This window comes from Solanum dulcamara, chromosome 2, assembly GCF_947179165.1.
Source record: "Solanum dulcamara chromosome 2, daSolDulc1.2, whole genome shotgun sequence".
Classification (NCBI taxonomy): Eukaryota; Viridiplantae; Streptophyta; class Magnoliopsida; order Solanales; family Solanaceae; genus Solanum; species Solanum dulcamara.
Window position 1 is genome coordinate 1,953,156 of NC_077238.1, and position 20,929 is coordinate 1,974,084.

Here is a 20,929-nt window from a genome sequence, read left to right on the forward strand (position 1 = left end):
TGGCAAAACTTTGAGGTCAAAAGTTTCAATTTGTTAAACTCAAAATTTTGGCCATTGAGACGAATATAGTTTAACAATTTAAGACCACCTATCCCAAAGACCATTTTTGTTGATCACCCAAATGACCCAATTAGGGCTTAAGTGACTTGTCGAAGTTAAGCAGGGATTTTCCTATTTTGGGATGTACTTTAATTTTTGTCCATACTGCTTATTTAATGAAATTTATGAAACAAAGTATTTTTATCTATAATCAAATTCGCTTTGTATAAATTTAGAGAATTTTTGTCTCATTCGACGTAAATTCTATAAGAATTATATTATGCTTTTTACGATATAACTCGTGGATTTTGAAACTAAAATTTTTGCATTGTTCGTTATAAGTTTAGTAGGAATTGAGTTATGATTTTTACAACATAACTCGTGAGTTCAGAAACTAAGCACTTTGCTTCGATCGACATAAGTCCTGCAATCATAACTTGTTATCTCTTTTACGTCATAACTTATGCATTATGAACTGAATTTTTACCTCACTTGACTATAAGTTTCGTAGGAATAAAGTGATGCAGTACGACATAAATTGTTATGTCCTTTTACTATGTAATTGGGCCAATTTGATCCAACACTCTATTGTAGGGCCTGTCAAGCTTTAGCCCAATTATGGTTTAAACTTAAAACCAAAAGACCTACTAAAATTTTCTGTTCTTCATATTCCCCAAAGGAAAACACTGTCCTAAACTTCCAAAGATTCCTTCTTTAAAGAATCTTTTTATCACTTGTTAAACTTCCCAATTTTATTTTTAATAGTCCTAAAACTCAAGATTCGGTTTTGGGGTTTCTGGGAATCCATTGAAGAAGCTATGGTGAAGGAGGATAGCAATGTTTTGGACCTGTTCTTGAAAATTGGGCTGGATGAAAAAACTGCCAAGAATACTTTGGCCAACAACAAAGTCACCACTAATCTCACTGCTGTTATACACGAGGTACCCCCATGAGCTTCATCTGCAATTTTTGTTTTTCTGTATCTTTTTTTTTTTGAGAAAGTGGTGTAGCTCAAAAGAATTTTAGATGCATAAATACGTATTGGGTATCTCTATATTTGTGTTAATTATGCAAAAGATTTGATTTTGATGAAGTGTTGTAGCTCAGCTCAAAGATTTTTAGATGCATATGGGTATCTCTGTATTTGTGTAAATTCCATACTTTGTATGTAAAAAGGTTTGATTTTTTGAGGAAGTGTTGTAGCTCAAAGATTTCTTGATGCATAAATGCATATGGTATCTTTATTTTTGTGCAAAATTCCTACTTTGTATGCAGAAACGTTTGGTTTTTTGAGGAAGTGTTGTAGCTTAAAGGTTTCTTGATGCATAAATGCATATGGGTATCTTTATATTTGTGTAAATTTACTAATATGTATGCAGAAAGGTTTGATTTTTGGAGGAAGTGTTGTAGCTCAAAGATTTTTAGAAGCATAAATGCATATGGGTGTATTAGTGTAAATTTTCTACTTTGTATGCAAAAAGGTTTGATTTTTGAAGAAGTGTTGTAGCTCTAAGATTTCTAAATGCATAAATGCATATGGGTATCTCTATATTTGTGTAAAGGTTTGATTTTTTGAGGAAGTGTTGTAGCTCGAAGATTTTTAGAATCACATGCATATGGGTATCTCTATATTTGTGTGAATGACCTACTTTATATGTGTATAGATAAAACGTTTAATTTTCCTACTTGTCGGAGAAGAAAAAAGTTTGTAAAAATGAGCAAATGGTAATGTAGATTAAAGAATCTGTTTATTTTTTTCTTTTTCCTTTTGTTGTGTTGAGAAACTAATGAAGAGGGTTGCAGCATCCTGTACCTTCTGTCGTAGCTTATGCTGGGAAATATTACTTGCTTTTCCATTTTTCTGCTGTTTAACATTTGAAAGATTTATTATTATTTATGAAAAAGATTAATAAGTGACCTGTGACTATGCTGCATAGTTAGTGTGCTTAGATGGTTTCTAAATGAATGTTTTATGTACTAAGTCTATGTTATTTATTTGTGGTCGTAAAGCTGCATTCAGCTATAGATGGTTTCCAAATAAATGGTTTATGTGCCCATAAATTTTGGAATTTTAGATGGAGCTCATTTGCTGTTTATACATGCTCATAAAACTGTGTTCAAGATATATATGGTTATATATTGCCATCATCTTTCTTATACCGTCATATTCTTGCACCAAACTGCACAATATAACTAGTTCTGGGGAGGGGTGCTAGGACAGACGTTCAATGTCTCTTAGTGGTTACATGGGCTGATTCTTTGTTTTGCCGGATTTTGTCGCTTGTAATTTGTAAGTCTCGTGAGATGTGATTTCTTATTCTCAACAGAAGTTCCAGAAAAGCAATTATGTCTTAAAATTTGCTCCTAACCTTGTATCATTATTAATCCAGGCAGCTGTGACTGATGGTTGTGACCGTGTTGTTGGCAACCTGCTGTATACGGTAGGCTTCTAGAATCTTGAGACATAAGTTGGCGATGTGTCCTTTATATTCTACTTTCTCATGAAGAAATAATATATTTGAGGTTCATTTTCTGTCAATGCATTATTTAAAGCTTAGGGACATTCCGGTTCTTTTAATTTATCTATTTTTGAAGATAAAAATCTAATTGCACCTCATTCCTTTCCATTATGTTGGGAGGACAAGCGCTACAGCCTACAAGCATGTAAAATATGTAACTGAGCTTTATCCTTTTGCATGATAGGTTGCTACAAAATTTCCAGCCAATGCACTTAACCATCGGCCCACATTGCTTCAGTACATTGTATCTACAAAGGTTTGTTGTTCACTCAAATCTATGTTTATCTATTTTATTTGGTGGTCTATTTATGCAAGCATAGCAGTAGAGTGACACTTAAATTTTGTACAACATCTTTTTCTGTTGCACTAGCAGTATAAGTCCTTTTTTGTCGGAGTTAGGCTTGTAAAGTATTGAGGCTAGATATAATTAATTGGTGATGCCCCTTCACATTTGTCTTTTACTGGATCATTGCAGATTAAAACCCCTGCGCAGTTGGAAGCTGCATTTGCCTTTCTTGCTTCAACTGCTTCTGAAAATCTGAAGGTCCATGATTTTGAAGAGGCTTGTGGTGTTGGTAAGAACAAATCAATTTCTCAAGTCAAAGTATATTATATTTATGACAGCAGATTGTTGTATCTTTTATATTATTATTATTGGGGTAAACTTTTGGACGTGGTGGTGGGTTTGAATTACTCTTTCCTGGAAATAATAAAATATGTTCCATTTAACAGAAAAATTGTATGTATTTCCTATAATTTTGAGCAGGAGTTGAGGTATCCAAGGATGACATTGAACGTGCTGTCAGTGAGGTCTTTGAAGAGAGGAAGACCAATATATTAGAACAGCGTTATAGAATCAATGGTTAGTATTGTTTCTTGTAGAACTCACCTAGTTACCTTTTTCTCTAATTGGATAATCTATGTCTGTCTGTCTGTTTTTATATGCAATTTATTGAATGTTGAGAACTATGAAATGCTAGCAGTTATACAGAACAAAAGGCCTAGGACACTCAAATTGACTTGGTCGTTCTAGATATCCTTGTACCTTTGTTGTTTCTAGATGTCATGATATGCGAACATTATTTGGATGGATTCATCTTGTTTTCATAATTCATACTTATCTTTCAGGCTTCTACGGTATAATAACTCTTTCATACTTGCAAAAGTTTCAGTCCATCTTTTATATCAACTTGATATCTATCTCATAAACAACAGTAAACAATAAGAAAGAGTGTGGATTAATTAATGGTTGTGATGCTTCTTATGCTATTAATAATATAAATGATCCAATTGTCACCTTGTTTGATTAAGGATATTATTCCTGCTTTCTAAATTAGACATAAATGAATAGGATTTTCAACTTCTATAGTTTATTTGTTTGATGAAGGGGAGCCTTGGAGTAACTGGTAAAGTTGCTGCCATGCGACCAGGAGGTCACGGGTTCAAGCCTTGGAAACAGCCTCTGGCATAAATGCAAGGCAAGGCTGCGTACAATAGACCCTTGTGGTCAGGCCCTTCCCCGGACCCCGCGCATAGCGGGAGCTTTAGTGCACCGGGCTGCCCCTTTATAGTTTATTTGTTTGATCAAGTCACTGCCAGGACCTAAATTTGGTAGCTTACTTGTGACCCCTAGGTGGCTCTTTTAACTATCTGATGTGATACTATACTTTTTAAATAAGGGTGGGATTTGGCCCGGGGGTGGGGGTGGTCTCAGATGTATGTGCAGTTGCGACCTTTTTGAAATGTTGGCAACTATAAATGTTATTTGATCCAGGACTTCCTTTTTAGTAAATAAAGTGAACATGGAGGTAAGGGCACCTCTTATTTACAGAGATAATTTCTCTTCCTAATATGCTTTATCTAATCTCTCCTTAATAGTTGGTGAACTCTTTGGTCATATTCGAAAGAAGTTGCCGTGGGCAGATCCGAAAGTAGTCAAGGTACGTTTCTTTTGATGTCAATGTAGTAGATCTGGATTGTGCTTCTTTTTTGATAATTAAAGATTACTTATTGTCACAGGAAGTAGTAGATCTGGAGCTGTATAAATTACTTGGGGAAAGAACTGCAGCAGATAATGAAAAGCCTGTTAAAAAGAAGAAAGAGAAGCCTGCGAAAACTGAGGTGGTGCTTCATCTAATATATTTTTTTTCTTAAACTGACAGGGTTATAGAAAGCGATGTCCTACCTTTTGCTGACCACATGTTTAGGTGGAGATTTTTCATCTAATATTATTTTGTATAAGCTAGGCTAAGTTGCTTCTTCTTCATCTTATGTAGGATAAAGCAAAAGTTGAGGAGACCTCTGCACCAAAGCAGTCTGAAGAAGAACTAAATCCATATTTGATCTTCCCCACACCTGAGGAAAATTATAAGGTGCTTAAGCTAATGTTATATCCATTTTTGTGTATTCATGTTTATAAGTCTTATTTGTCAGTCTTAAGCTTAATACTGTGATGTTTTTCCTCACTTAAATTTTAATGCCATTTCCATGCTTTAACATCTTTTACATGATTAACTACATGACTTTTTAAACTAGAACAAATACGCTTTTGCTGCACGAGAACATCCTGACTAGTTTGTAATCATATGGTGCTGGTCTTATTATCCGCTTTTGCAACTGTAGTTATGTGTTAGAGTGGGTAAAAAGTCCCACATTGGTTGGGAAATGGACTGGTGGTCTCCTTATATGGACTTGGGCAATCCTCCCCTCACGAGCTAGCTTTTGGGGTTGAGTTAAGCATAGGTGCTATATCTTTACATGGTATCAGAGCCAGGTCCATCCCCATTTGGGCTTCCTGTCCACGCTCCAGTTGGGGCTGGGCATGGGCATGAAGGGGGTGTTAGAGTTGTAAAAAGTCCCACATTGGTTGGGGAATGCACTGATGGTCTCCTTATATAGACTTGCCAATCCTCCCTTCATGAGCTAGCTTTTGGGGTTGAGTTAGACCTAGATGCTATACCTTTACATTATGTATGTGAGAAATTTATTTTTCTATGTTGGGTCCTTAACTATGTATTTATGCACACATTTTCCTTGTTCATTCATCATAGGCAGGATCCATTTGGTTGTAAAACTTAGGTAGTCGCTTGTTAGGCTAGATTGCGTATTTGTAGTATAAGTTGTTGGATTAAAGCAGTCCGTTGTTGTCAAATTCCTCCACTTTCAAGCTCTTTAGGAGAGTTATGCAAGATTTTTAGCTACGTTCTTATTTTTAGTGGTATGAACATCTCCTATCCTGATAATCAGGTGCATACAGAAGTATATTTCAGTGATCGGCCTGTGCTTCGAGCGTGCAATTCCAAAGAACTACTTGAAAAGCATTTGGAAGTGACTGGAGGAAAAGTTCGGACACGCTTTCCACCTGAACCTAATGGATTCTTACACATTGGACATGCAAAGGTATATCCGATTCGGATATTGTGTAGTGTGATTTTAATCATGCTCTTAATCTTGACTTTGATGCTAAACAGGCTATGTTTGTGGACTTTGGTCTGGCAAAAGAAAGAGGTGGTGGCTGTTACTTGAGGTACACATTCCTTTTCCTTCTTGCTATGTGTTTTTCCTTCTTCATTATCTTATGTAAATATTACTGCACAATTTTTGCTCAAGATGAAGCAATATATTATGGGAAGGGCGACTGTTTTTGATGCTCAGAATATGTACCCGTGTGTTGTTAGAGTGGATACCTCTCCTGGGACCTGGTCATCATTTGGCATTCACTTATGGTCTTTTGGTTTGAAGATGGGATAATGCTTTTCTCTTATACCCTCAGGTCTGGGATGGAAGTACAATGCTGATGGATTGGTACAGAATTAGATTATGAAGGATTATAACACTGGTGGACCATGGAGGGGTAGTCTCACAGTTTTGATCAAAATTTTCCGCATTTAATTTAGTGTAAATTAGGCCACTCAAACAATAAAGATAATGCAATTTAACAATGCTATTTGGAGCGTAAGCGAGAGGCACAGTGGAGGAAGAGTGGGAGAAGGTTGTGGCTGGAAGGAACTAATGTTGTGCTTCTGGATTAATTAATTGGCTGAGAAAACTGTGCATAGGTTGTCTGAATGTGGTTCACTATGCAATCCACAAGATAACTGTCTATTGTTAATTCTGCCCAAAAATCAACTGAAGCTGGTGGATGTTAGTATTCGCCAATCCCACCTGTTCCTATTCGTCTCTATATAAATGTATTAATTCAGTGTCTAGGTTTAGGTTTCCAGAGAGAAAGGCATGATGTCTTATAATGGAGAGGTGCTATGTTTAGGAAGAGGTTTACATAGTGAAATATAAGCTCTATAAAACGGTGAAACCATTAACATTGTATAGGAGTCTGTGTTGTGCTTTTACCACCCAACATATCAACAAGACGAGTGCCATAGAAATGCTGATATTAAGATGATCAAAAAAGATTAGATAGACAAGTTTAGAAAGACTGAGGTTCAAGTAACACAGGATAAAATGAGAATTCACTCAAGATGGTTTGTAAAATATCATATCTAGAATTCCAAACACGCTGGGCCATAGGTGAAATAATATGATCGTTGCAGATATTAAAGAGCACAAGAGCGACGTGTAATCACAGAGGATTGTTGTCTCGCAAGATCTAAAATTGCTTGAGATCCATATGGACTTAGCGAAGTGGATAATACAACAGAATCAAAGGATCCATATTAAGCGGTATCAACGAGTCGGATTGAGGTTATTCACCATTGACACACTTACATTAAGTTCAATGTTAACCCATAATCTTTTTAGTTTGGTTAAAGATTTGTATAATAAATTACGTTAAGAGTGAGATTCAGAGAATGTATAGTTTGATATCCATTAATTTGTCTTGAAACAAATTATTGAGTATTGGATTGAGAAGTATACAAGGATTTATATTGCCAATCCCAAGTAGTTTGATATCCATTAATTTGTTTTCACATGAAAGAAACCTCTAAGTTTGTTTAATGGAACCTCTTTTTTACTTGGGAGTGTTAGATTCCTCATGACTTTGCTGTGGGATGTAGGTTTGATGATACCAACCCTGAAGCTGAGAAGAAAGAGTACATTGATCATATTATAGAAATTGTTGGGTGGATGGGATGGGAGCCTTTCAAGGTATGATACTGTTCAATACCAATTGTCTACTTTTCGTGTTCTCTATACTAATACGTTGGCAATTTGCAGATCACTTACACCAGTGATTATTTCCAAGACCTTTATGAGCTAGCTGTAGAGCTGATAAGAAGAGGCCATGCATATGTTGACCACCAGGTAATACGGCTATTGTAAATACAAGATGATATGTTTAAAACATGAAAATTGCCATTATTTTTTTCTCTTGATACTCGATTTTGGTTTCTACCTTCAAATTTGCCCTTGCTGACCTGAGTCAACCTCTATTGTAAGGGGCTTAACTGATTGTTGTGATTTTACACTAACTAGATATTATTATGACATATATGGTCTGATTTTATACATAACCCAGACAGCTGACGAGGTAAAAGAATATCGGGAGAAAAAGATGAACAGCCCTTGGAGAGATAGGCCTGTAGAGGAGTCCTTAAGATTGTTTGATGAAATGAAGAGGGGGATGATTGATGAAGGCAAGGCGACATTGAGGATGAAACAGGACATGCAGAATGATAATTTCAATATGTATGACCTCATTGCATACCGTATCAAGGCAAGTTTTTTCTAACAAAAATCTTTTTGAATTCTGTCTTTTTTTTTTTACTGACATTTAATCCATATTACTTGGTTCTACAGTTCACTCCTCATCCGCATGCAGGGGATAAATGGTGCATCTACCCAAGTTATGATTACGCCCATTGCATTGTTGATTCTTTGGAAAATATCACTCATTCGGTACGTATATAACTTGTTGCTGTCAAATACTGTGTTTTTTTCACTTTGGCAAGTCAGCATGGCCTATGTTGAGATTTATACGTCCGCTATAGCTTTCTACTTTCATTTTCATTTGAAAGTAACAAAATATTTATTTATAAATCCATTATGTAGAGTATTCCCTCTCCCCTGTCAAAAAGAGAGAGAGAAGATATTTTTGATGTTTTAGACAGTTTGTAACTGGCAAAGGATATAGGATCCCTTTTTGTAAGTGGACTACACATTTCTGTGCAGCATACCTGTTGATATTAATATAAATGTTACCATTATTTAAAAATAAAGAGAAGCTAAAGCACTGATGTTTGAATGTTGCTATAAATTACTGGTCTATCTTGCTGTGCAGCCCCTAATTATGATAGTAAAATAGTATTGCTGTTCAATAATAGCCTAAATTAATTCATATTTCAATTTCACCATCTTATGCAGCTTTGCACCCTGGAGTTTGAAACCCGCCGTGCATCATATTACTGGTTATTGGATGCTTTAGGCCTTTACCAGCCTTTTGTTTGGGAGTACTCACGGTTGAATGTGTCCAACACTGTGATGTCAAAGCGTAAAGTTGGTTTTTGACTCCTTGGTGTTTCTTATGTTAAAAATTATCTATAATGGTATTCTTGTTTCCAACTGATGCTTGATTTTTATTGTTGTCAGTTGAACCGTCTTGTAACAGAGAACTGGGTTGATGGCTGGGATGATCCCCGTCTCATGACATTAGCAGGATTGCGACGTAGAGGGGTAACTTCAACAGCAATAAATGCTTTTGTTCGTGGGATTGGAATAACTAGAAGGTTGGGTCTCATTTATCAATGTGTTTATGTGTTCCTGGTACAAAAGAAAACCAGTGTTTGACAGCTTTTTTTTGATGCAGTGACTCTAGTATGATACAGCTAAGTCGCCTAGAATACCATATAAGAGAAGAACTAAATAAAACAGCTGCTCGGACACTGGTTGTGCTAAATCCTCTTAAGGTGGGTATCTAGATTTAAATAAAGTGTTCGCGGATGGAATATGCGTATATATGTATTCTACTTCCAATTTTCAGAAACTTAAGTTATGAACTTCATATTCAGGTTGTCATCACAAACCTTGAAGCTGGATTAGTAATGGATCTAGATGCAAAGAAATGGCCTGAAGCACCAGCAGATGACGCGTCGTCGTTTTATAAGGTGGGGACACATTTTGTACCAATAATAATCAACTGCTGATGGATGTTGTCTACTTCTGTCTCCACCTAATAAAGCATTTCAATGTCTTCAATCCCTTAATATCTATTTGCCGTATCTGTTAATTTTGCAGGTTCCCTTTTCTAGAGTTGTGTACATCGAACGTACAGATTTTCGTTTGAAAGATTCTAAAGATTATTATGGCCTTGCTCCTGGAAAATCTGTTCTATTGAGGTACTGTCCTTTAACTCATCTCTTTGGTCATCCAAAATTAGTCTGATTTCAGTTCAGCACTTGCCTTAGATGTACAGTTCAAACTATAAGGCTTATTTGCTTTACAGGTATGCGTACCCTATAAAGTGTACAGATGTAATTCTTGCTGATGACAAAGAGACAGTTCTTGAGATTCGGGCAGAGTATGATCCGTCCAAGACTATCAAGCCTAAGGTGGGCTTTCTGAAGTTAAATTTTTCCTTAAATTATGGTTGGCTTAGTATTTCAGATTCCTTGTCCCTAGTTTCCTGAAACAATGAAGTTGCAGGGTGTTCTTCATTGGGTTGCAGAACCTTCACCTGGGGTTGATCCACTTAAGGTGGAGGTCCGGCTATTTGACAGGCTGTTCCGTTCTGAGGTTTATTTTCTTTACTTTGTTGAACTTACTATAACCCCCTTTTCCCCCCACGTGAGGTTACTTCTGGAGACTTAATGTTACTTGGTTTTCGTAAAAGAATCCTGCCGAACTCGATGACTGGCTTGGTGATTTGAGCCCTGAGTCTAAAGTGGTGATACAAAATGCATATGCTGTGCCCTCAATTAGTAAGGCTGCTCTTGGAGACAGATTTCAGTTTGAAAGGCTCGGTAAGTTTTAATACCTGATAATTATTGGCAGGGAGCTGAAACTTTGCTAAGATGAAATTTTAAGTGCCATTATAATGTTATTTTCCTGGAGTCCCACAATAGGTTCCGCAATTGTCTCTCTTACTTCTTTGATGTTTGTTTTGGGGCTCTTAAAACACAAATAGCGAAAATATCAATTTCTGCCTGACACGCCTTTTCTAAGTTCCTCCTAATAGAGCGCAATAGCACGTGTTTGTGAAGTTCTGATGTGCTGAAATATGGTTTTTGATTTGCTTTAACAATATCAATTTTAAACTGACAGAATCTGAAAAACAAAACATGAAAGATGTAGGTCCCTTGATTTTTGTTTTTCATTTTTTGCGTTTCAAATTCTGAAAGGCCTCATCGGAGCTACCAATATATTGATCAAGCTCAGCAAGAACTTAATTCCATGTGCCCTCAGTTTTTCTTTATTTCCTTAATTTCTCAAAGAAAATGAAGGCCTAACACTTGAGTTGTTTCAACTGATGACTTTTGCAGGGTATTTTGCTGTTGACAAGGATTCAACTTCTGAAAAACTGGTCTTTAATCGGACTGTTACACTGCGTGATAACTATGCCAAGGGTGGAAAGTGAAGCTCTTTTATGAAGAAATTGAAGTGTGTGATTGAGATTATCTAATGTAATTTTTCTTGATATTTACGTGTACAAATAGACGATTTTCAATAGATCAATTTTCCATATTTCATGATAATACTAACTTTAGATTTGTACAAACCATCTATACTTCAAAAAGACAATAAAGTTTTGGTAGCTCAATCTTGTTACTCTCCCTATAAAGTACTTTTTGCTGTTCCATTTATACAAAAAATTGCAGTTATGGACATTAGTTACTGGAGAAGCCAATATTCTGCTTCCATTTCATAATCAGATTTTCGAGCAGCTTCTGGCTCCTGGCAGTTTATTTAAGTCTGCTTAAGTTCCAGCTTTTTGCTTTGATTCTAATCATTGATCATAAGCTTATCTTGTGTGACAATACTACAAAGCGAGTTCTTTTGGTGGGCAGTGGTGTGATAACACGACAGATATAGCGAAGCTATAAGAGGTAGTGATGAGTTTCACGCGTACTTGATAGGAAAACTACTGTTTAGATTTCTCTTTAATGATCTGGCAAGGAGCTCTAATTGCGATGGAGCATGGCTCTTATCGAGATTGTTGAAGCTTTATGTCAGCTAGGAACCTTGATCATAAATGAGTTATTTGTCCCAATGAAAGGGACAAACTCATTATCGTGCATGTTGAATAGTTATGTGCATAACCGAACTCTCCACCAATATGAAAACAAGAAAAAAGTTGCAAAAACTTGGGAAGTTTGTAAATTGGCAAATCTTGTGTAATTCTGTAGCTTGATGGAAGCAGGGACATGCATTTACTTCTAAGGATGGGGGGAACTATGTAGGGTCATCTGTGGAATTTCATTGAAGGTGAAAGAGTCATAGGTGAACACTGAAGGGTAAAGACACCCATAACTTAACAAGATTTTAATGAAGGGTCTTTTGACAAGAAATATCATATTTGGTCCTATGTGAGGATTGATAGAACTACTTTAATGACAAGGGACCAATCAACATGGAGTAAGGGGTCATTTCAATCAAATGTTCAAATTCTCTCAAAAGGTCTTGTACCATAACATGGAGGTGAATGATACCCTTATCATGATGGAGAAATAAGTTCATGTTGCACTGGAGTGTGTCGTTTAGTGGTCAATATAGATATAAAAAGTTAGGTGATTTTTTTCCATCTATTTAAGCCTTGATAGGCAGAGTTATTCAATATCGGTGTTGGTGGGATAGTAGGTACTCAATGGAATAATCAAGGTGTTATGTTGTCCGGACCGTTCAAAAATGTTGCTGCATTGTGTCGGATCATCCAAAATGTGTAGCTTTTGGAGGATCCGATACATAATAATATTTTTAAAAAAGTCCGAGCAATATAATCGAGGTGCGCCTAAGCTTGTCCTGATACTACTGTTATTGGGGGTGGGTGGTGGGATGGGAAGTTTCAAGCTGTACTGTTATTGGGGGTGGGTAGTGGGATGGGAATTTCAAGCTGTGAGCTGTGATTTATGAGAGTTGGAAAAGGAGAAAAGTATGATGCTTAGTAAGTTTCATTTTCACATGAAAACTTAGCCAGTTTGGTCACATGCTAAGTTGCAACTTTTTAAAGGATAGTGAATTCCCAAAGAACATTTGACAGCAAATCTCCTAGCATAAAACTTTTCTTGAAGTTCAGTACTCTTGTTTCATAGTGAAACTTCCACATTGTTGTAGTGTAATTTAGTGCTTTAACCTATGTTGCTTGGACTTTCAAAAAATGATGTTACACATCCTAACTAAATCCTCCAAAACTACACTATTTTTGATGGCTCCGACAACATTTTTGAAGAGTTCGACCATCATGTCCAATTGCTAAAGTATATTAGAGGTATAAGTGCCATCTTTCTTCTTTCCTCTCTTGCTTTTTTCCTATTTGAGAAATCAAGAATAGCATTGCTCTGTAAGTCAATCATTCTCCTGCAAGTGCACCTTGTTATATTTTCTCATAATGCTCTGTTGGTAAAAATGATCACTTTAAGTGTACATCTTTTTCAATTTCACACTCATCACATCACAAGTCCCTTTTTATCCTTCTTTTTTTCTTGAGGGTAAAACAATCAAATCAGTGATTGGATTTCACAATATTCCTTCTAGTTGACCTTTCATTTCATAGCAATCATCCCTGCCTACCATAGGATGACAATGATGAGAGTGCCTACCAAGGGGTATGACTATCCACGGGCACAATGCAACTATTTTTAATCAAAAGTCTCAGGGTCAAATTGAATGAATAGGTTTTCGATCGGAAGCAGTTTTCCCTTAGGTCTTGGGTTTGAACAAAATGAAGAACTTTTCAATCAAAGGTCTCGAATTCAAACTAAATGGAGAACTTTTCGTTTGGGAGCATTTTACCCTTAGGGTCTAAAGTTTGAACTGAATGAAATTTTTTTTGATTAGAAGTCTCGAGTTCAAACTTAATGAATTTTTTTTCTATTGTGAGCATTTTATCCTTAGGTCTCAAATTCAAACTGAATAGAGAACTTTTCGATTGGGAGCACTTTACCTTTAGTGGACCGGGCCTACATGGTAGGAAGAACCTTTGGTTGGTGGAGCTTTACATCTTTAATGACCTACCTGACATGAATCTGGATTAGTCGATGTTAGTGAATATTGAATATTTAAAAATTATAAAGAGGATGAACCCAAGCCAGAGGATGGGGTGGCTATTTGTTGTATGTGTGGGTGGTATATTACATATTACATACCAATACTATATGAAATATCTACCCCCTTTACATGACTAGACAACACAAGGGTCCTTTTCCTTAGCATTTTGAGCTCTCTCTTTCAGCAAGTCACTTCCTCACAGTTTCTTTAATTTGACCACATCCTTTGAGCTTTCCTAGTTATCTATCTATGACTGAAGAGTCATCTTCTCAATCATGGATCAAAATTAGTGGATAACCATAATGTTAACTAAGACTCCTCAATAGTAAAAGAACAAACTTTATTTATTTTTATTTTTTTTCAATAAAAGAACAATCTTTATTTGATTTATCATAAATTAACAAATTTTACACCGACAACTCCTTTATTCGAGCTTGGAACCAGCAAAATGAGCAAGTTCACACATTCGGAGTTCTCAATAGAAAAAAACATGAAAAATAATTAAACAAAAAATCAAGAAAAACATTTCTTAATAGACACTTAAAGAGTAGCCATTTGATATTTCCTCTGTACAAGTCATAGTTAGAACTTTTTTAAAACCTACTAAAAACCATAGTCCATAGCATATAGGCATTATCAAAAGTGATATAAAGCTAAGCTAAGACTTTCAAATACTATATTATGATTTGCATTTTGCCCCCCCCCCCCCCCCCCCACTCACACATCCCTTTCTTGACTTTTGAAAATTGCCCAAGTCTAGCTAGATGTTTACATCTTCTAGCTTTTTGAATTGCCAAAACTCATCCATGTTCCACAATGATCCTTCATCAGTGAACCAATTAGCTTCTGCCACCTCACACTCTGAAATTGACATTTCTTGATATGTAAAATGCTCTGGCTGCTGGATGAAACTTCCCACATGGTAACACTCATCATCTTGATGAATTGAATTGAAATTTTCTGTCAGCACATTCATTGAATCTGATGAATTGATTCTTAAATTTTCTAGTGAAGCCCATGTTGTGTTGTTAACATTATTATTATTAGTATCATGGGATTTGTTCTGTTTTGTACTAGGTTCTTGATTATTGGTTAAGGGTAAATTAGGAAGTACTGAAAGGTTCTGTTTTTTTTCAATGGATGATGAAGAACATTGTTCCATTTTTTCAAGTAATCTTGGCACCCATAGATTCTTGATTGCTTCAACAAACTTCTTGCTATTTGAATCAACTTTGAGTTGTCTTGCTTGTTTTTGTACTCTTGTTCTCCAATAATTCTTGATTTCATTATCTGTTCTTCCTGGTAAATGCTGAGCAATCTTTGACCACCTAGAGGCAAAGACGTATTCATTATTTAAATTTAATAATACCTTGTTTGAAATTAGAAAGGTAATCCCACATTATATGTACCCCTAAGGAGTATAATATAAACAACCTAGTGACACTGGCTTAAATCCGTAAACTATAAATCACACATGTTTGAAAGTAAATTTACCTATTTCCCCATTTGGAGTGAAGTTCAAGAATTAAGAGTTGTTCTTGTGGAGTGAGATTTCCACGTTTAATATCTGGTTTTAAATAGTTCAGCCACCTTAGTCTACAACTTTTTCCTGTTCTCTTCAATCCTGTGAAAAAAAATAATGAGAATTTTCTTTTTATATACCAATATTAAGCATCAATAATGTTTTATTTTAAGACGAAAATAAATAATAGTAAAAGGTTCGTTTTGAACTTGATAGTTCAAAAACACAATTACGACATAATAAAAAAATGTATATTTTTTATAAAAATATTTCTTATGTTAAAAAATAAAATAAAATAAAATAAAATAAAATTACCAGCACATTTTGCTAAGGCATTCCAACGACCTTCACCATGAGTAGAAATATAATGAATAAGAAGATTATCTTCTTCAAGAGTCCATGGCCCTCTTCTTAGCTCAAATAATTCATCTTCATTTGATGAATTATTATTATTATTATTATTATTACTCATTAGTAATATACTTTTGCTCATATGCAAAATAAAGAAAAAATAAATTAAAGGAACTAGAAAGAAGAGAGAGTAGAAAAAAAAGGATTTTTTTTTGTTGATGAAGAATGAAAGAGAATTTAAAGCCAAGTGAGGTATTTTATAGATGATGACAATAAATGATTTTTTTCATACGTGTCAAAAAGAGAAAAAAATATATGAATAAAGAAAGAGTGAATTGTTATTTTTTCCACATGAAAATAGTACAAACTTTATGGATCATAAAAACTCAAATGGAATTTTTAATTATTTTTTGTGTGTTTAAGATAGTATGGAAATATTATGCCAATTAGTAAATAATAATAATAATAATAATGATCTTTGTATGAACTTCTAAGTAGTGTGCTCTAAATGCATGTGGATGGACCCCTTTTCTTTCACTTGAGAATAAATATTGACCATATAAATCTCAACACTCTTTGGTCCTCCAACAAACCCCCCCCCCCCCCGCCCCGCCGCCCCCCCCCCAAAAAAAATAAATATTATTTCACTTTTGAAATAATTTAGCTTAAATTTTCAGATTTCCCTTTAATAACATCATTTCAAAGTTACAATAATGACATGACATATTTAAAAGCTTTTTTTTTTCCTTTTTTAAATTTGGTGTTCAGTTCAACATTTTTCATGTAAAATAAGATTAATATTTTACTTTAATTATATAATTTTAGGATTATAAAAATATTATGACATATTTAAAATTATACATTTTATTTATTTATAAAATACAATAATTTTTGTTTAATTAACATAACACCTTCTTATGAAATGAGACGAAGTGAGATTATTAAGTACATAAATTATATATATATAAAGTTCTTGAACAAGAAAGTGATGGGATCTTTTTTTATCTGGGTGGGTAGTGGGTAGGGGGTTGGGTCTATTATAATACATAGTGCTCTAGCTAGGTTGTCTATTATACTATTGTGTCAAAAGTACATAATCTAGATGATGCATTAAGATAAGTAAATATGTCTTGATACAATGTAAAGAAAATCACATTGAATTGAATAAATTTGTTACTTCCTTCGCCTATTTTTATTTATTCAATTTAAATTTTGAATATTTTTTTTAAAAAAATAATAAAAGAGACAGTTCGATACACTAAAACTTCCGCTATGCACAAAATAATTAATATAAATATTTTATTATAATATTTATATTAATTAATAATTTAAAAATATATAATTTTACTTAATATGTTAAATGTAATAAGTAAAATTTATTTAATTAATTAATTAATTTGCATGGAAAGAAAATCCTTGAGCTAAAAAAGGGAGTCAAGAAAAGTATGATCTTGAAAATGAACTTATCTTTTTCGCTGCCTCCTTGGAAATTGATTCTCTTCACTTTGCCACTTATATTATATTATATTATATTATATTATATTATTCCCTCGTTTTTAATTACGTAAGAAACGTGCTTGACTAAAATATTAGGAGTATATAACTAAAATATTATTTTATGCCCAAGTAAATTAAATAGGGGATTATGTGGTTTGATCATAAGGGCGGCAACCAGAACTTTGCCAAGAAAATGTATGGAAATTATATTAATTAAAATACTTTTTGTTTTGTGTTTTCAAGATAGTGATGTTTCCTCTTTTTTTCTTTCTATGCTTATTCCTATTCTCATATTAATTATCATTTTTCACTTATTTAGAATTAATAATGATATCTTTTTTTATTTAATATATAAATATTATACTTTTAGATATATAAGAATTATATAAAATATATATTAATTTTTTTCATGTTTCGTAAAAAATATATCTTAAAATATTAATTAAAGCTTTTACCGTTTAATACTAAAAAAAGAAGAAGTAGAAATATGACAAATCTTTTGAGTTAGAGAGAGTATTTACAAAATCTTTTTAGAAGCCCAATGTTTATTCTTAAGTCAGAGTCATCAAAATGGCTAACAAATCCAAAAAGTTCGATGTTTTCAAAGTTTTTATAATGCTAAGTTCTTTGTATTAGAATAATGTTTTGTTGGAAGGAATATTATGAACTAGATGTCATTGTAATAGGTGTTGATCATGGGAATCAAACTAAGTGGTGTATCCAATATTGAGCCTTAAAATAATTTAGTGGATGATTCGTAAGAAAGTACTATAAGAAGTTATTTGAGAGTTTGAAGGTAGGGGCCAAGAGGATAGTATGTGTTAAAGTCCTCAAATTTACTTCTAGAAATTTTATTTTAGAGTAATATTTAAATTACATCTAATGTCTACGTATACTTTATCTTTTAGAAATTTTATTTTTGAGATTAAATTTTGTGATGAAACAAGTATTTTAGTAAGGGGAGTTAAATATAAATAAATTAATAAATATATGAAGAAATGAAAAATATTTTTTAAAAATAAATAAGTTGAGGGTAGGAAAGGGGAAGGAGAAATGACAGAGGAGATTATCAGATGGAAATTCAAATCCTCGTCAATAAAATGAAAATTTAGATAGTCAATCAATTAAATTAGTAAGACTATCCAATTAAAAGGATTCAACAAATAATATACATGTTTACCTTACATAGTGTGTTTTTCCATAAGAAAATTAGCTAGGCATCTAAAGAAAAAAAAACATCAGAAATAGGTAAAAATCTTTTATCCATTTATATTTGATTTAATGTCAAAGCACCTCATATAATAATGAGATAAATAGACATATTCTTCCTCCCTTGAGTAATTTTCAAAGATGTCAAAAGAATCTCTACAGAGTGATATTCAGTAAGTGGCAAACATATACAAAAATAGCTAGCAGCATCCAAATTATAAATAAATAAAAAAAGCTCAATAGTGTTGACAATGATAACATTTTTCTAAAGGGAATGCATTATCGTGAGAATTCTCGACTATCGATAAATTACGTTATGATTATAATAGATTTACTTTCGCAAGGAGAAATTTTATATGTCTCATAATCTATTATTTATACTAAAATTACAATTATAATCAAGGTGTTGGATGAGTGAATTTTCAGATACTACGTGGTTAAAGAAAAAAAAGTGTATTTATGTAAAGGGAAAGTTAAGAATATATAATCTTCAGTCAACTAGTTTATCAACATGGACGAAATACACACAACATATACACTATCAATATATATGTTATGTATAATATATGCATATTATATGTATAATATATGTATATATTAAATAAAGTATGCACTATTAATATAGTCATACATATTTTATAAATTAGATGGCCAAAATGGCCAAATGATTGAAACATGTATAAATGAGTCTTAATGGCAAAGTTAAGAGTGGTAAACATGTATTCTATTTACTTTTAAGTCCATTCCAATAGATACAAGAGAGTAGACAACACATGACTAAATCCTATGTAGTCTAAACCCCTCTTTTGCCTCCTCAACTTCAAAAGACAAAAAGAAAAAAAATGAATTCACTCACCAAAAGACAATGAAAAGAAAAAATGAATGATGTGAATTAAAGTAGAAAGAATGAGAATCAATTATTGAGAGTGGAAAACGGAGTGTATAGAGAGAGTTTTGTTATATTCTTAACAAAAGGGACATAGTTTCCATATTGAGTAATAAGGTATAGTGGGAAGAAATGGATGATTTGTTTTTTGTCCAACTTTGGGAAATATATAAAGTTAGTGACTATGCATGTGACCTTAGAGAATTAGGATAAGAATTTGATGAGTAAATTAATGAATAAATCAAGAATTGGACTTAGGATCCATTTGTTTTGATCCTTGATCAATGATATCATAATTCTAATTCCAAAATGAATGATTGATTGATGAGATTGACAATATTGTAGAAATGGACATAAACCAATAACTAATTAATGCTCCCCACACTACATGTGTTTTCACTTCAAGTGAGTTTATGATTTGAGAAAGTGACTAGTATATCTCAACCATTTATCAAACATTTATAAGCAAAATGATAAAAGTTTTATTGGTTTTCTACTTGTTATTTGATATCCAATTTGATCTGGATTAATTTGTATTCGCATAGAAAAGTTTCACTCAATTTGGAGAACTATTTCAGGACTAATATATGTTCTTGTATGAAAATTTTAGTTTGGAGAGTAAATCGTTTTTTACCAAAAGACAAAACTATTCTCATTGCTCGAATTCGAGACTTTTGATTAAGAGTGAATGAATATTTTTTTATTTGTTCCCACTTGATGTTCGATATTCGTGTTGGAACTATATTAAATTTGAATTTGCGGTAGAAAATTGAATATTGAGAGATGAAGCGTCTCCTAATTAATAAAGACAATTTCATATCTAAAATTCTAATTCAAAATCTGTAACGACCCGTTAGGTCATTTTGAGTATTAGAACTTTTTATTTCCTAAAAGACTCATCCCGTAAATTTTTAATTGGGTATTTTGGACTTTTCTATAACTATGATTATTTAGTTGAGGGATAAATTTAAATAACTAATTTAATTAGTGGGCTAAGTTAATAATTTATTTAACACTCTATACCAATTATTAAAGGAAAAGAATCGGGTTTATTAATTCTAGTACATAATTATTTTAGAAAAGAAAAGAGAAAAAACAGCTTACGTGCGCCGAAGGAGAGAAAACCAAGAAATTGATAAGTGCCAGGTAAATCTCATTCTAAATATGTGTAAATTGAGGGCTAGATTAGATAACCCATATATGAATATTATATAATTGGGTGGAACCTTTCAAATCTTTCTATACGTAATTAACAATTAGTATAACTTTTAGAATTGTAAAATAAAGCACTGCAATTTGATGCTTGGTTGAAAAATTGAGGCCCAGGATTGAGAGCAAATCATTGGCAATAGTGAGAAAGTTATTAACAAATGATAAAATAGTTATTAGGATGGATAGTTAATGGCTTTTGTCTAGTTCAAGTTACTGTCTTGTAACTTGAGGGTAATTTGATGTTCTTCTTTTCTTGTTTTGTTATGGGTACTCTATAAAATTAAATTTTTAGTATATTAAAATAGGTAATTAAATATTAGGTATATTTTATTTTATGAATATCATTAGATTTTTTTTAATACTTGAGAAACTGAAACTCTAGGCTTGAGTTTTAGGGAAATTGATTATAGAATTGAGTGAGTTGTTGGGTCTAGGTTAAACATATGAATAATATTGGTGTCTACGGACTAGTTTACTTATAAATATTATATATTTGATAGATTGAAAACAGTCTGAGACATCAAAGAAAGGGAAATC

At 33.2% G+C, this 20,929-nt stretch overlaps 2 protein-coding genes across 2 annotated transcripts; one reads left to right on the forward strand and one right to left on the reverse strand.

Moving 5' to 3' along the window:
* Nucleotides 1-716: 716 nt before the first annotated feature.
* On the forward strand, nucleotides 717-11,271 carry LOC129879953 (glutamine--tRNA ligase). The gene is made up of 23 exons (XM_055953714.1): nucleotides 717-980; nucleotides 2,430-2,480; nucleotides 2,743-2,814; nucleotides 3,034-3,133; nucleotides 3,325-3,420; nucleotides 4,437-4,498; nucleotides 4,578-4,679; nucleotides 4,835-4,930; nucleotides 5,805-5,957; nucleotides 6,029-6,084; nucleotides 7,574-7,664; nucleotides 7,734-7,820; nucleotides 8,035-8,232; nucleotides 8,316-8,414; nucleotides 8,880-9,011; nucleotides 9,105-9,241; nucleotides 9,322-9,421; nucleotides 9,524-9,619; nucleotides 9,750-9,850; nucleotides 9,958-10,063; nucleotides 10,158-10,247; nucleotides 10,345-10,474; nucleotides 10,994-11,271. Exons 1-23 carry the CDS (start codon nucleotides 858-860, stop codon nucleotides 11,086-11,088), a joined length of 2,373 nt encoding a protein of 790 aa, XP_055809689.1. The 5' UTR covers nucleotides 717-857; the 3' UTR covers nucleotides 11,089-11,271.
* A 2,849-nt stretch (nucleotides 11,272-14,120) lies between these two features.
* Nucleotides 14,121-15,808, reverse strand: LOC129874145 (MYB-like transcription factor EOBI). The gene is made up of 3 exons (XM_055949391.1): nucleotides 15,553-15,808; nucleotides 15,210-15,339; nucleotides 14,121-15,043 (listed from the first exon to the last, which is right to left on the reverse strand). Exons 1-3 carry the CDS (start codon nucleotides 15,728-15,730, stop codon nucleotides 14,476-14,478), a joined length of 876 nt encoding a protein of 291 aa, XP_055805366.1. The 5' UTR covers nucleotides 15,731-15,808; the 3' UTR covers nucleotides 14,121-14,475.
* Nucleotides 15,809-20,929: the final 5,121 nt, after the last annotated feature.